This window comes from Buceros rhinoceros, unplaced genomic scaffold (assembly GCF_000710305.1).
Source record: "Buceros rhinoceros silvestris isolate BGI_N320 unplaced genomic scaffold, ASM71030v1 scaffold3068, whole genome shotgun sequence".
In the NCBI taxonomy this organism is placed as follows: domain Eukaryota; kingdom Metazoa; phylum Chordata; class Aves; order Bucerotiformes; family Bucerotidae; genus Buceros; species Buceros rhinoceros.
Window position 1 is genome coordinate 13,472 of NW_010426206.1, and position 15,324 is coordinate 28,795.

At 37.9% G+C, this 15,324-nt stretch overlaps 1 protein-coding gene across 1 annotated transcript in view; it reads left to right on the forward strand.

The window, feature by feature from the left end:
• The window catches only part of PLGRKT (plasminogen receptor, C-terminal lysine transmembrane protein), a 28,266-nt gene extending 13,360 nt beyond the window's left edge, over positions 1-14,906 (forward strand). The window contains exons 2-4 of the mRNA XM_010141411.1: positions 7,700-7,830; positions 8,813-8,922; positions 14,800-14,906. Of these exons, the coding sequence (XP_010139713.1) occupies positions 7,700-7,830; positions 8,813-8,922; positions 14,800-14,906 (348 nt within the window). The remainder of the gene's footprint in view (positions 1-7,699; positions 7,831-8,812; positions 8,923-14,799) is intronic.
• The last annotated feature ends 418 nt before the right edge of the window (positions 14,907-15,324 follow it).

Genomic DNA, 15,324 nt, shown 5'->3' on the forward strand with positions numbered 1-15,324 from the left:
AGCCCAGGAGGTACAGTGTATAAGTAAAGAGATCTTACATGTATTTTAATTCTTAACAGAAAAGGTGTAAAGAAAGCCACAGTCATTTTGCAAGTCAGAATCTGAAGTGAATGGGAAGAAACATCATAGTTGCATGTTTTGTTGGTACTGTAACACCCGTTTGCACTGCAGTATCATTTTACAGCTGTTTCTTGCAGTTTTCATTTTTTATTCAATGTTCTGAGTCGTTATTTCTTTTTTAAAAAGTGGGTTTATGAGGCACTATTGAGGGATGGAATTATCAAATTGAGTATGTGTTACTCAGTTATTAGTCAGATTTCAAAATTTCTTGATTATAACTCTTTGTCTTACACTGCCTGAGCTGCTTTACTAGGCCTGCAGCATCAATACCTGTTTTTCACACAACTGGCTATCCAGTGGTGTCAGCTTTTCTTTATAGAGCTTGTATAAATCTCCTGAGAATTCTAAACACTCAGAAGAGTACCTTAAAACTTTGCTTACTCTGTAGATAAGTTTATTAAATACAGGGGGAGGACACCCTTCTTCACTCTGCTGCAAGTTCATTGCTCAAGGGCCACATGGGAGAAGCATGGAAAAGCTAGATTACTGCAAGAAATGTTACTTTCATACCACAGTCCATTGAACTGAGCCTCTCCTTTGCATAGCTTAAAACATCAAATGGATTTAGGTGCTTTTGATATTATTTTGGTTTTGTATAGCATGTAATTCCAGTAACTTATTGACAACAAGAGGAATATAAAGAATTTTTATCCTGTTTACACTCTAGCTTGTGGCTAGCATTGTAAGACCCCTTTCTTTTTACGATAGCTCTAAGCTTGCAAATATTTTGTAACGTGTCTGTGCACTTAGGAGCTTTAAAAATTGAGTTTTCTTTTTAGGGAGTTTAATTTCTTGCAATGCTAGTAATTTTAATTGCTCTGTGTACTTGGTGTAAAAAATATTGCAGACAAACTCTGAAGCAGTAGGATAAAACATTTAAGTCAGATTTATTTTAACTGTTTGATCTAGAGGCCCATTTTCTGACACTTCTGTGTGCATGCTGGTCACAGAACCAAGCAGACACTGCATAATTATTACAAGTTATCATCTCTGTATTGCACTCTGGTGGTTTACAACAGAGGTGTAAATGCAGGTATCGCTATTCTGTTTTCCATTTATTTTTGCTAAACAACCATTTGCAGCAGCTTGTGGTTTTGCGCATTCATTAGGAAGGATGACATCTAGGACAAGTCGCATAAGCCTTTAATCTTTTGTCTGCTTATGAAATGCCAGGTGCGTTGCTACTGCAAGGGGTTCATGTGGTGGCTTAGCTGTACTACCTGCACCCCTACTTTTATATGTGTTTTTTAAGTGATCTGGTTTTTTATGTGTGACTCTCATATTTTTGAGAAATTAGCCCTTATTTTCATTGTGCCTCTGAGTACTCAGCAGTTAGAAGTTACTAGTTGTTTAAAGAATGCTTTCAGAGTCTCTGATTACTGAAAAAACATAAGTGAAAATAACCTTCTATTACAGGTAGAGTATCCGTGGCTGTGTGTAACAGATTAGCCTTTGACAAAACTGGAGCTTCTTTTAACATGAGCGTAAGGATATTCCAACAGTTTTTTCATGTTTCTCTTTTCTTAGATTTGGATAGTGAGTTTCAGAACCTAAGCAGAGAAGGTTTATAGTTACCTAGCTGATAATGCCTTCTAAGGAAGATTAATTCCTCTTCTGTCTGAATATGTTTACCAGGCTGTCAGCATACTTATGTCTTAATAATGGTAACATGAAGTACAGTTCCCTGAACAGTTACTGCCATGACTGCATTCAAGCCAAGTATTTACTTGCCCTGTCCGCTATTTTAGAGGGGTTGGGGAAGCTGCAAGGAGAGTCATTACGTCTATGAGGTTGCAAATAGAGGCTTTATTCAGGGGAGGTTATTATGTCTTTCTCTCTCCAGATACATCTTGACCTGCACAACATACGTCAGAGAAATTGTGTTTAATACACAAGGACAGTAGAGAGGGAGCATGCTGCTCTGGCTCAGCTTTCCATTTCTGTCGAGCCCTTGTACACTACCTTGCTCCCATTTGCCTTGCTTTGTGCATCACCTTAATACAAAAACCAAATCAGGATCTGTTCTTTCCTACAGTGTCAGAACATGAAACAGAAAAGGAGAGAATGGAAGTTAAGAGTCTAAAGTGTCAGAAATTTCCAGTCTGTCTTCCAGTGCTGATGTGGCTTGTAATCCAGAAAGAACTGTTTGGTTTGTTTTTTGGGTTTTGGGTTTGGGGTTTTTTTTGCAAGTTGTCAACGTTGATTAAATTATTTCAGATGAGAATTTTCTCCCACTGGATTTTAATCAATAAAATGATGGTATATATGCTCTTTTCGGTGGTTTGACATCATTGTGAGAGTCTGAAGAATAATCAATAGAAATGATAAGGATGGTTACCACTGACTAGTTTATTAGCATTATCAGTTTCACAGTAACTGACCTTTTCCTTCTCTGCCTCATTTCTTTTCATCTGTCATGTTTCATTTTGTCAGATTGATTTCCTTTTACTCTAACAGTTGGCATGTGGCAGACTTCAAATGCTAATCAGCCCTTACAGTTCCCCACATGGTGTTGAGAAACTACAGCTGTATTAAAGAAAAATGGGAAAGTTATTTCTAATTGCATCCTCCTGAGCATGTTATAAAATATAAAATGTTGCTTGCTGCTGGTATACTCATTTTATTTTGAAATACTAAACTTCAATTTTAAAATTATGTGATCAAAATTTATTGCCAGTAAAGAAGTTGCTACTGTTATTTAAGAAAATGTGTTCGTTATGGAATTAAACTCACAGAAATTTATATAGGGTTTTCTTCGATTATGCTGTTACATGTTCTTGTATATGTGTCTCTAAAACATGGTCTGATTGTTGTAGGATGCAATTTCTTAAAAGTAGTAGAAAAGCATGCTTGGATCCGTACCCGTGCATTCACATCACAGGTTCAGCTCTCTTGTGCCAAGCACAGCAACCTGCCTGGCAAAACTACAGCATCTCCTTTCCTCCCACAGTGAATCTGCACCTGAGACCCCTTGCCTATAGTTTTTATGCATCATAGTCATGTCAGAAGTCCCTACTGAAGTTTTTATGGCTATATAGATGGGAGGCTTATGTATTTAAAATCAAAAAGAATTTATTCCCTAAAATGTGTGATGTGAATTATTGTTGGTGAACTGATGGGTATGATGTGCGCCTGTGGCTTGTTTCCTCAATAATCAACTTCTCCCATCAGTGAGATTATTCAAAATAAAGTACAGCACACCTCTGATTAGTTTGAATGATACACATTTTTTATCTTATTACCTATGAAATTCTACACGTGAAGGTATAGTTTGCAGCAAAATGAGTACCTGCTGTTCTTAATTCTTGCTTCTGCTCTTGCCATAATGGGAAGTCATCTTAAATGTCATTGCAAAGTAAATCCTAAGGAAGCAGGGCTTGGCCTTTGTCATAAAATCTGCATGTTAATAAGTCAGAAGCCTTCTCCACCCTTTCACTACCCCAGTGTGGCTGGCATTTTCAATAGAACACATGTGGAGGAAAATAAGACAAGATTACTAAGAAATTAAGAGCTGAAAATGGGATATTGATTTGAACTGCAGTTAAACATGATTTGTTTTTCTATCTTTCATCAAATTTGGAGTCATCTTTTCGGGTGGACTCCTGAGTCTTTCCCTGTATAGGTCTGCTTTTAAATCCTGACTTGCTTAATGTTAACACAGTCTTTATGTAATAGTTTCACCTTATGATCTAGCAATAGTTGTTCGCCAGTGTAAAGGCAGCATATCAGAGTATCCGTGTCATTTAAAACTGTTGGGGCGCAAGATGTTCAATTCAGATTGGCATATCAATAGAGTAAGCACAAGGATATTGCCCCTGGATTTTTTGAAATTTTGAGAGATTGAGGTACGCAGGAGTTGCTTGAATGCCCGTGTAGGTGCTTAATTTTGCATCCAAATTTAATTTAAAAGCATATACTCTTTTAGTGTCAAACATTGCTCATAAACCTATTTAGCTGATCAGATGCTACATCTGGACACGTTAAAGCAGCCTCTGATGACAAGGGTGGGTAGGTAGGTAGATGCCCTGCCTTGTGTCTGCTCTGTCACAGTCTGCCAGAAGGGTGTTCCCTGCTGTGCTCAGCACACCTTACTTGAGTCCACTCGTGGAACGTGATGGCAGCATTGACCCATCTCATTCAGCAGCACAGTGGCTACAGTGCTCTCTGAAAAGAGCTCAGGTATACTCCAAATTGTTTTTTCTACAATTATTCCAGTAAGTTTAAATGGTGAATGAAGCAATAGGTTCTGGGTCAACTTTGGCCATAGTTGTTACTCAGTTTTTCCTTTTCATTAAGGAAAGCTTGAAATCCAGTGAAGTCAGTGGAATTGCCCTGGAACTCTGACTAAATCTCTTTGTTAACAGATTCCTGTTGCAGTCCTACAGCTACAGCACTGCAATCTTTTGTTTTGGCCAGGTGAAACTCCCAAATGAAAAAATTGATCTTGGAAAAGGAAGGCAAGAATCAAGGTTTTTTCAGAATAAAGGACAGAACAAAGGGCAATGCTGGCATATGGGAGAGATACTGATGGGTTAGGCATTAAGATTGCATAGGGTCAGAGAGATTTTGGAGCACGTTTAGTGATGTTTGTGTGTCATTATTAGATTTTATTCATAAAACTTCTGAATAATTAAAAATCAATTTAAAAACAAACCTCTGTAGCACTGCTGTAGATTACTTAGCATCCCTAAAAACATTTCAGTGCTTTCTTGGTGCTACATTGTAAGTTTACAGACAAAATAGATATTGTATTGTAAACTGTTCTTTGTAACATCATGCAACTTCAGTAATAGCAAGAATCAAATTAGTACTTTAGCTAAATGTAGCTAGATCTCCTCTTTACTGCCTTCTTACTGCATCGGTGCCTCCAAAACCTTTTCTTCTTTGCTATGCCACATTTCCCTATGTAAATATAAAATACTCCTCTGTAAGATTCATCAGTCTAAAGCTTCCCTCCAACACTTTTTTTTTTAAATTAATTTAAATACAGTATTGTGTTTCGTGTAGGTAAAATTTTACATCTACATTGAAGAAGTTTTCCCAAAGAAAAAGAATTATGAGCATTTTTCTATGCATTTCACCCACACCTTTTTTTTTGCCATGTGGAAAGTGGAGGATTGTTCTTTTTCAAGTGGGGAAAAAAAGAGAGATCCTTCTGGTTAGACAAGAATATGAAACATTTTTTGATTGTGTTATCTGACTGCTGTTTATAATATAAAAACCAAGTTGTTTTCATTGGTACTGAGTTATTTATATAAATTACTTGTAGATATACATGAAACTGTCCTTGGGCATCTGAAATTTGATACAAAAGGCTCCTACAGAAAGGCTTGCGTTTGACCTTTGTTTCTGTGACTTAGTAATATCTTTTTCTTCCAGTATTTGGGTTTTAAAGAGTTATCAATGTATAATTCCTGTGAGAGGTTTGGTTGGTTTGTTTGTTTTTAAAGAAATTGTGTTAGGATACTTTAATTTACTCTTGTAGATTTAAACTTACAGCTTTCTTTTTATTCCATGCTTACTTTTTTCTATTTTCTGTGCATATTAAACCATCTGCTTTTCTTCTTCTCTGTGAAGTTTTCTTTTAGCAAGACCTGTATTCCGTTGGCATATCCTTGTCCCACTTCCTTTCCATTCCAATCCTTCGGATTGAAGCTCTTTTAGGGTAATACTATGCCTCTTGGAAGCGTAGGCTCCTTATCTGTGCTGACAAAGGACCCCTTAATACTTTTCACACATGTGCAAACTACACACGTAATCAAATTGAAGGGGAAAAATAGAGGTAATTAAACTGATATTACATGTCATTATTTTATCTTGTCACATCTACCCTCAAGCAATTTACCAGGCTTAGGATATTGGGGACCACAATGGGGCTAATTAACGGGCAGTGTGCTTGTTTACTTTAGAATTTCCAAGTGTCCCGTAGGTGACAAAATAAAGTCTAATTATTTTGATATGTTATTGTTGGCCGTTTGATATGGTTTGTCAGCTATTATATAATTTATGGCCATTATATAATTATTTCTTCGGAAAAAAAGCAATCTGAAAATTATGGATATCAGGAAAGTAGAGCCTGTTGATATTTTTTGTGAGAACAACAATTGCAATATAAGTCTTGAGGAAAGAGAAACAGATGAATTTGTATTGTAAGACTGTAGTCAATGTTGTTTTTCCTACTCTGTACAGTTATATTTAATTAGATCTGTCCTTTTTTATTATGCTGTCTAAAAAATTAATTCTACCTATCTAGATACTGAATGAATAAAGAAGATAGCAAGATCAACATAGTCTGAAAAAATAATTACTAACAATTTAACAGAAATTGTTCTGTTCAGGCTAAATCAATAGTAATGGAGATGAATAAATGGGTGGAAACCTTAAGTAATTACAAATCCTTTAAATTATTCTTGAATTAGAAAGCATGAGAAAATAACAGATTTAATTACTTTTATAGAAGCATGAGAAGAGAACTTTCTCTATTTGGTTTTTGTTTTTTCTTTTCTAGAATACACTTTTTTAGGTAGCTGGTGTTCTGTTTCCTGTACCTCGTTGGACTTTTTATGCAACTCAGTTAGCTAGCCTAAACATACGAGCTCAGGTATTCTGGTTTTTCCCTCAAAAATGAGTTACGAATATTAAAGGGGAGAAGCAGACTTCTTACTGTGTTAACTATCTTCTGTACTCTAGTTTCAGATGCCTTATATTTGGCATAATTCTTATTTTTTACATCACTCTAAGGAATTCATTGTTCTTTTTGGTGTTCTGTAAAGTAAGAGAGCAACTTTTAAGAAACACTGAATTTACCTTTATTTAATGAAAATATACCAGTATGTTTAGATGGGACATGTAATTTAAAAAAAAAAAAATCTAACAGACTCCTTTTTTCTTCTTATGCACCACAGAAGGTTCTAATTTGGTGTGTGAATATGCTGTCTAGATTGTACTTTTTGCATTTTTTTTAATTTTAGTTACACAAATATTTTTCCCATAGACTTCTGATACATATTCCAGTATCTATAAAAGATCAGGTATGTTACAGTGGTTTTTTTCTATCTTCGTAAACTGTTGTGTTTCAAAAGAGTTATTAGCTTTATGACGCATCTGAAGAAGAGAATTCCTTGAAGGGCAAAGAGATGTCAAGATTGACTTTAAAGCTACTATCCATCAGCTAAATTAAAATCAAGCAGAACAGAATGGAAAGCAGCTAGCTGAAGCCTTTGCATAACCATGGAAATGCAAAGGTCAGAGAACCTTAACTTAAGAGTGCTGCTGAGACTTGGGAAGCTCTCAAAACCCAACATTGGTATTTAGGTTTTCTTGACCTTGAGAAGCAGCATTAGAAAGATTCTGCCTTAAAGCATTTGCTAATTGACCTAAATGCTTTCCTGGTATAAACTATTCTGAGTGACTACTGGAGAAGACCATTCTCGGTCAAGAGCTATGAATGACTGAAGTAAAAGAACAGAAAAGAAACCATCTCAGTTAATGTTTTGAATGTATAGACCCATGAGAAATTGACTCAGTGTTTAAAATAAGTGGATGACTTGATTTTGTTTAACCTTTCTCCCTTCTTTAGCTGGAAAGACAACTACTGATGCAGAACCAGATGAGAGAGAGACAAACGGCCATGCAGATAGCTTGGACACGAGAATTTCTCAAATATTTTGGGACTTTTTTTGGACTGACTGCTGTAGGCTTAGCAGCTGGGTATGAAGTTTGTTTCCTAACAAGAAATTTAATATTTTACTTTTATATTTCTTTATTGCTGGATCTTCCTTTTGTGTTGTAACTGGTAGTTATTTTTATCCAGTAGCTGCTCAGAGGCTGATCAAATGACAAAGTGTGCCTGATTTCTCTCTGCTTCAGGATGTGTTTTGGTTATGTCTGTACTGCAGACTTTTATGTAAAAGTCAAAACATGAACTGACAATAAAGTGATACAGTTGAGGTACCGGAAGTTCAATGTAAAGTAAAAGTAGTGTGTGAAACAGGAGAGATTTTTTTAAAAGCCATGCTGATTTCTTGTCTGTATTGTGATCTACTGAACTATTAATGGGCAAAAAATCCTCTGTCGTCTTGGGTTTTTAATATGTCAGTGAACAAGGGGACATATTCTGAAATCTGTTCACATTAAATTTGAATCAAGAAACTCACCCAAGAGTAAAAAACCCTGGCTAATACAGCTGTATTGCATGGGGAAGAACCTGCCTTGTAGGACTTCAGTTCGGTAGAATGTTTTTCTTGTGCTGTAGTATGATTAGAGGGAATGTAGAAAATATTTGTGGGTTTGTCTACATAGAACAGATTAAATGCACCTTATGCATTATGAGTTTTCTCTGGGCCCAGCTGCATTTGGAACTGAGTTTAGTATCTTGATTGCTACATGTTGCATGTGGCTGGATGGATATATTCATGGGCACATGCATGCTACATGAGTTAGATAATCCCATTTTTTTAGATATATTCAAAACTCACTTGAAGCATGTCTTTTAATACCCTTGGGTTGATAGTTGAGCAAGAAGGCAACCAGAAGATGAATACTTCCGAGGACATTAAGACTCGTTCTTCTTTGATCAGAGATTGTAGAAGGATACACAAGTCCTAGACAGTCAGGGTCAACCTAAGCTAACTGTTCTGATGTACTGAATGTCCTAACTTTTTTTTTTCTCTTTTTTTTTTTAAAAAAACAGAGCAATAAAAAAGAAGAACCCTGCAGTTTTACTGCCAATAGTTCCTTTAAGCTTTGTATTTGCCTATCAGTATGATATGGGCTATGGCACACTGTTGCAAAGGATGAAAGGTATGTGTATATAAGTCTGTCTGGTTCATATACAGAACCAAACAGTATTTCAGATAACCTCTTGTCTTTTTAGAGTGGCTAGCAGAAAACGTGCAATAGATTTTTTTTTTTTTTTTTTTTTTGACAAAAATCTTGTTTTCATTTATTTTCTTCTCTGTTGCAATCAGGTACTTTCCCATTCAGGAGTAGTCCCTCTGCTTTTACAGTCTTTCCCTCCAGTTAAGACTGTTAATGTCTCCTTTCTTGGCTCAAAAAAAAATGTGAATTCTGAGGCTATAAATACCGCTGAAGTAAGCATTGCCTATTTTGGAGAAATGACAGATCTAGCGATTTCCTTCCAGATTCACTTCAGTGCTGCTGTTTTGGCAAGGGGTAGAGATGGCAAGAGCAGATAAAGGGATAAAGACAGGAATCATGCCCCTCATGACCATACGCAGTTGTTAGCTGATCATCTTGCCATAGTGCCCTGCTAAGGTGGGAAAAAAAAAAGATGAGTCCCAGAAAGTGGGGTCTTGTATTATAGTTGCCAGTGGCGGATCTGATTAAGTGTTGAGTGTTGGGGATTATGGAGGTGCATCTATGTTGGCTCTGATTCCTAGTGAAGGAGACATGCTAAGAGACTGTTCACTGTAAGTGAAGAGAGCATTGGGCCATGGCTTGCCACCTTCATGAATCATCTTAGTTCACTAGCTTGATTTTCCTGTCTGCTACTGACACAAACATACTGGAACAAACTAAAAATTTGTATCAGCTCATTTGTGAGAGCCTCCAGATCTAAGAGCTAGGTTTCCTAACTCCATGTATATGGAATGATAGACTGATGAGACAAACTCTGAGGTATTTCCTGCTGCATACACAAGCAGATGTATTTAGGTGATACTGCAATGTAGATCTGCAAACAGTTCCTAAACTCCACTAAATACATTTCTTTGGATTTTAATGGGAAGAGCCAGCTAAGCTTAGGGAGAAAAACTGGGTGGTTCTTGAAAATCATAGTCTTGAAAAGTAGAGTAGTGCATACAATACAGAAGGAACCTCTTTTTTTTTTTTTTTTTCTAATGAGACTGTGTTCATTCCAGAATTTTGAAAGCATGATGCCATGGCAAGAGTGTGTAATGAGTTTACCACGTGGTCCTGTCTATACAGGAAGGCAATGTGTATCCTATTTCTTTCCAAATAGGAAGGATCCTCTTAATAACTTCAGATCCACTAGGGCAACTTCAGCAGTATGCAAGGTTGTGAAACGGTTTTGGAGAAAAGAAGCTACGGAGCCAAAAGGACAACAAGATAAAATAAAATATGCCAAACTAACTCTGTCTACTCCAGGAAAATAATTTATCTTTACCAAAAGAAATGTGGTAGATATACTATAAACTCACAAAAGCATTTAGTGTGGTATCACATGAAGATTAGGTTAGCATGAAGGATGTAGAAATTAGTAGGCAGGTAAGTACTAGAGTAAAGAGAAGATGTTAAAGGTTTGTGCTTAAAGAGGAAGGCTAGGATTTAGCAGGGTTATTAGCAATATTTCTCAAGATTTGCTCTGGACCTGCTTTTGTTTTTATTATTTGAAGTTATGAGTAGGTTATACTGATCAAATGTCTGGATGACAAACTTGATTGGTGTCATTAGTGGAGAAGAAATAAACTTCAGTACCAGAAGAACTGGTGACCTGAAGAACTGAGATAATAAAACAGGATTCAATTTGATAAGAAAGTCATCAAGAAGCTAGAGACTTACAGGGATTTCTATCAGAAAATTTCTTTCATCAGAGCTCACCGGCTGGAAATGATAGAAAAAGGGAAAACCCAAATGTTTTAGGTGATCACAGAATGGATAAAATCCAGTAGTGTGATGAAATTATGATCGTTAAGAGAAGTCTAGAAGTGAGGTTTCAAGTGAATTCAAGCATCACAGCATAGTTTAGGTTGGAAGGGACCTCTGGAACTTGTCTGGTCCAACCCTCCTGTTCGAGCAGGAAGACCTAGAGCCAGTTCCCCAGAAGAATGTCCAGATGGCTTTTGAATATCTCCAGGCATGGCTATTCCACAACCTTAGTACAAATAGATGATACGGATAGGAAGGTATTGGTGGAGGAAAACAGATCTTTCTTGGGAATTCATACATAATTTGGATCACTTCCGTATAAGGAATCTGGAATTACTGAAGAGTTAAAATTATTAGGGAATGCCAAGCTGCCTTGTGAGAGAAAACAAATTGATTAGTTTGATTAGCCTTGCAAAAAGACATGAGATATTTGGGTCTACAGCTCCTACTTACTGGATAGGATAAAGAAAAGTAAGGGAAGGAAATTAAACTGATTACTAATATCAGCACTTACAATAAAAGGTAGTGGACTAGCCTGAATGAATCTGAGTTGGAAATCAGAAGAAGGTTCATAATTATGTAGAAATCAAGTTCAGGACTTCATTTTTATTTTAAGATTAAAATCGAGTAGTTGAAGAGAAGGCTTTATGACACACTTGACCTGCAGCAACAATGTTTGTTCTTATTACTCATCTGATTCCTGTGTTACCTCCCACACTACTTTCTCAACCACTTCCCCGATTGCCCATATTTTCTGTTGGTGCTTCATCTCTGTGGTGTAATAACAAATGTATTCCCATCCCCTTTGTTGTTCCCTCTTTAAGTGGTCTCTTTCCTCTAGGGTATGCCTATCTTCCGCCTCACAGCCATTTCCCTCTCCTGAGTTAATCTGCATTTATTTCTGTGCTGCACAGTCTTTTTTGTATCTGAACCACCTTGATCAAATAGGCTGGCATCTGCTCTCCTTCATTCTTTGGAATCAGTTCATAGCCCTGGAAGGTTTCTTTGTTTCTCTTTCACCAGGCATTTTGTCTCTGATCTTGCTTACAGTTTTTCTCTTCTCTCTCTAGCCTACTTGTCCAAACATTTTCTTATGACTTTCTTGTTCTCCCACATTGAAATCGGAGAGTTTTTACCCTGCTTTATAGTTTGGGCTAATTAAAGCAAAAACTGAGGACATAGGGAGAAATACATATTTTGAGTTCTGCTTGAGTGCTGTTGAAAAGCCATTAAATGTGCCAGGGCCACGTATCTCTGAACTGAATCTCTTGGGAATGGCAGGGTTATAGAACAGCCCTCAGGTGCACTATCTTTTCTGAGTGGGTGAGGACACTAAGGATCAGTCATACACCTGCTATCTATGTTCTTGACCTTGCTGTTCTGCTTTTCCTCCCGTCAGTCCATATGGCTGGTGCTTTTCAGACAAATTGTTAGAGGAGGTGAGTGATTATATAGACAGCCTCCAACTGCACAAAACTTCCTCGCTAAGCAGTGAAACTCTAGCTACCTTTTCCAAGATTTAGAATCATAGAATCAGTTTGGCTGAAGGAGACCTTTTAAGATCAAGTCCAACCAGCACTGCCAAGTCACCACTAAATCATGTCCCTCAGCACCACACCTATACATCTTTTAAATCCCCCCAGCGATGATGAGTCAACCATTTCCCTGGACAGCCTGTTCCAATGCTTCACAACCCTTTCAGTGAAGAAATTTTTCCTAATATCCAATCTAAACCTCCCCTGGCACAACTTGAGGCCTTTTCCTCTTGTCCTTTTGCATGTTACTTGGGAGAAAAGACCAATTCCCACCTCACTACAACCTCCTTTCAAGCAGTTGTAGAGACTCCCCTGAGTCTCTTTTTCTCCAGGCTAAACAACCCCAGTTCCCTGAGCCGCTCCTCACTGGACTTGTGCTTGAGACAGTTTACCAGCTTCATTGCCCTTCTTTGGACACACTCCAACACCTCAATGTCCTTCTTGTAGTGCAGGGCTCAAAACTGGAGACAGCATGCAAGGTGTGGCCTCACCAGTGCCAAGTACAGGAGAACAATCACGTCCCTGCTCCTGCTGGCCACACTATTGCTGATACAAGCCAGGATGCCATTGGCCTTCTTGGCCACCTGGGCACACTGCTGCCTCATCTTCACCCAGCTGTCAACCAACACCCCCAGGTCCTTTTATGCTGGGCCGTTTTCCAGCCACTGCTCCCCAAGCCTCTAACATTGCAGGGAATTTTTGTGGCCCAAGTGCAGGACCTGACACTTGGTCTTATTGAACTTCATACCACTGGCCTTGGCCCATCAATCCAGCTTGTCCAGATCCCTCTGTAGAGCCTTCTACAATGTGGATCAACACTCCCACCTAACTTGGTGTCATCTGCAAGCTTGCTGAGAGTGCACTCAATCCCCTCACCCAGATCATTGATAAAGATGTTAAAGAGAACAGGCCCCAAAACAGAGCCCTGGGGAACACCACTGGTTACTGGCCACCAACCGGATTGTACTCCATTCACCACCGCTCTCTGGGTCTGGGCATCTTACCCAGCAATGTGTGTGCTCATCCAAGCCATAGGCAGCCACTTTCTCCAGGAGAATGTTGTGGGAAACAGTGTCAAAGGCTTTACTAAAGTCTGGGTAGACAATAACTACAGCTCTTATCCATTAAGTGGGACAACTTGTCATAGGAGATCAGGTTAGTGAAGCAGGACCTGCCTTTCATAAACCCACGCTGACTGGACCTAATCAACCATTTGTCCTGTAGATGCCACATGATGGTTCTCAAGATGATCTGCTCCCTATTTAGATAGCTTACTCCTTGTGTCCCAAGCCATCTAAGGAGTATGGTGACTTCTCTAGTGCATTTGAGTGACAGGCATAGAGATTTTACTATCTATAACATCTATCTGTCATCTAAGATCTCTTGCTATTGCATAATCGGATGCTATATGCAACTGACTGACATGGTGTTATTACCAGTTACTAGGAAAGGTAACCAGTGTCACATGTTGGAGATTACCGATGTGTGGGTATCCCAAGCACTGTAATACTACCAAAACTGCAGTTGAAGATTTCAGCATTCGGACCTGCTATAAAGAATGACCACGATCTTAACTGCATTACTATATTCAGTCAGGTTTATTGCACGTAAATACAGCTTCAAATCACTGCCACAACGATCATCGAGCTAGGAGTTACGGCATAGGTAAACAAGATTGTTGGCATTGTACCAAATGGCATCAGCCAAAACAAGCACATTCTTTTCCTAATCTTCATCCTTTCTTACATCACAATCAGACCACCACAACTGATGCATGATGTTCAGTCTGTATCTTTGTTTTTCAGATTCTCTGTCCTAGCTGTTTTCATTCCAGCCTTACCCAGAGCATTCTGCACCCTACAGCTTTTCCATGCTATGCTGTTTAGACTACATGTGTAGGTATCTGTCCTAGCAAATCTTTTTGTGAGCAGTATGCTTTGACCAGTGCTTCTTCAAGGCCTGTGCTACCCACTTTCTGCCTGCAGCCTGACATCTTTTAGCCTTGGCCTGAGACAAGAAGAAAAATTATGCCCAGATATGGCACATCTAGAGTACCATGTACAGGGAATTTACTTGTTAAAGCTTATGTATGTGTTTATGTGTATGTCTGATCCACCCTCTCTTGAGACTCCTAATTGTCAAATACAGTATGCGGTTGCTACAAAGTACATGGTGCTGGTAATTCCTTGCTATACCTCGTGCCTCTGTTCTAAAGCACACATATAATGAGGCTCTAAATGATACACTACTTGAACTCAGTGTAGTTTTTAGGAGAAAGGGGCTAACAGAAATGGCAACAACAGCACGATTGATTTCCTTGGCTTAAGTTCTTTAAAACAAATGCAGCCTGAGGCAGATACACAGTTCAGACCAAACACTTCACTGTTACATCGCTCTGACCTGATATTTTGTTGTTCTGGCCCAAACAAGAATAGAAAAACTCATTTCTTAAATTTTTTTTTAACTTCCTTTGCTTTCTCACAGTGAGGGAATTTATTTTCTTTCTTTTTTTAAGGTGAAGCAGAGAACATACTGGACACACAGAGCACTTTGCTAGAATTGCCAAAAGGACCACTCACTTTTGAGGACCTTGAGAAAATCAGAAGGTCTCAGAGTTCTTGATAGAAAAATAGGAAGATGGTGTTAAAGCTTGATATCTGACATGTTATTGTAATGTGGTTTTGGACATAAATGAATCATTAAAATTTTGGGAAAATTAGAAGTTTTATAAAATCAGAATATAATTTTCTTAAAACCACTACTTTCTAAAGCAATAGTTTCCATATGGTATGTATCTCTTGAAAAATCAATTGTTGCTGTAGATTTTTTTTTGTTTAGAATGAAATACTGCATTTCCACTGTGTAATTAGAGTCTGATGGTAACTTTCACTTGTGGTACAAATGTCTAGTACTGACCTAACTCACTATAATTGACAGAAGTAAGTTAATTGGTAGTTACAAATTTGTATAAATATGGTCATAATTTTCAAATATATTTAAGGATGCACAGCTCAATTTGAAGTCAGGAATAGACAGTCAG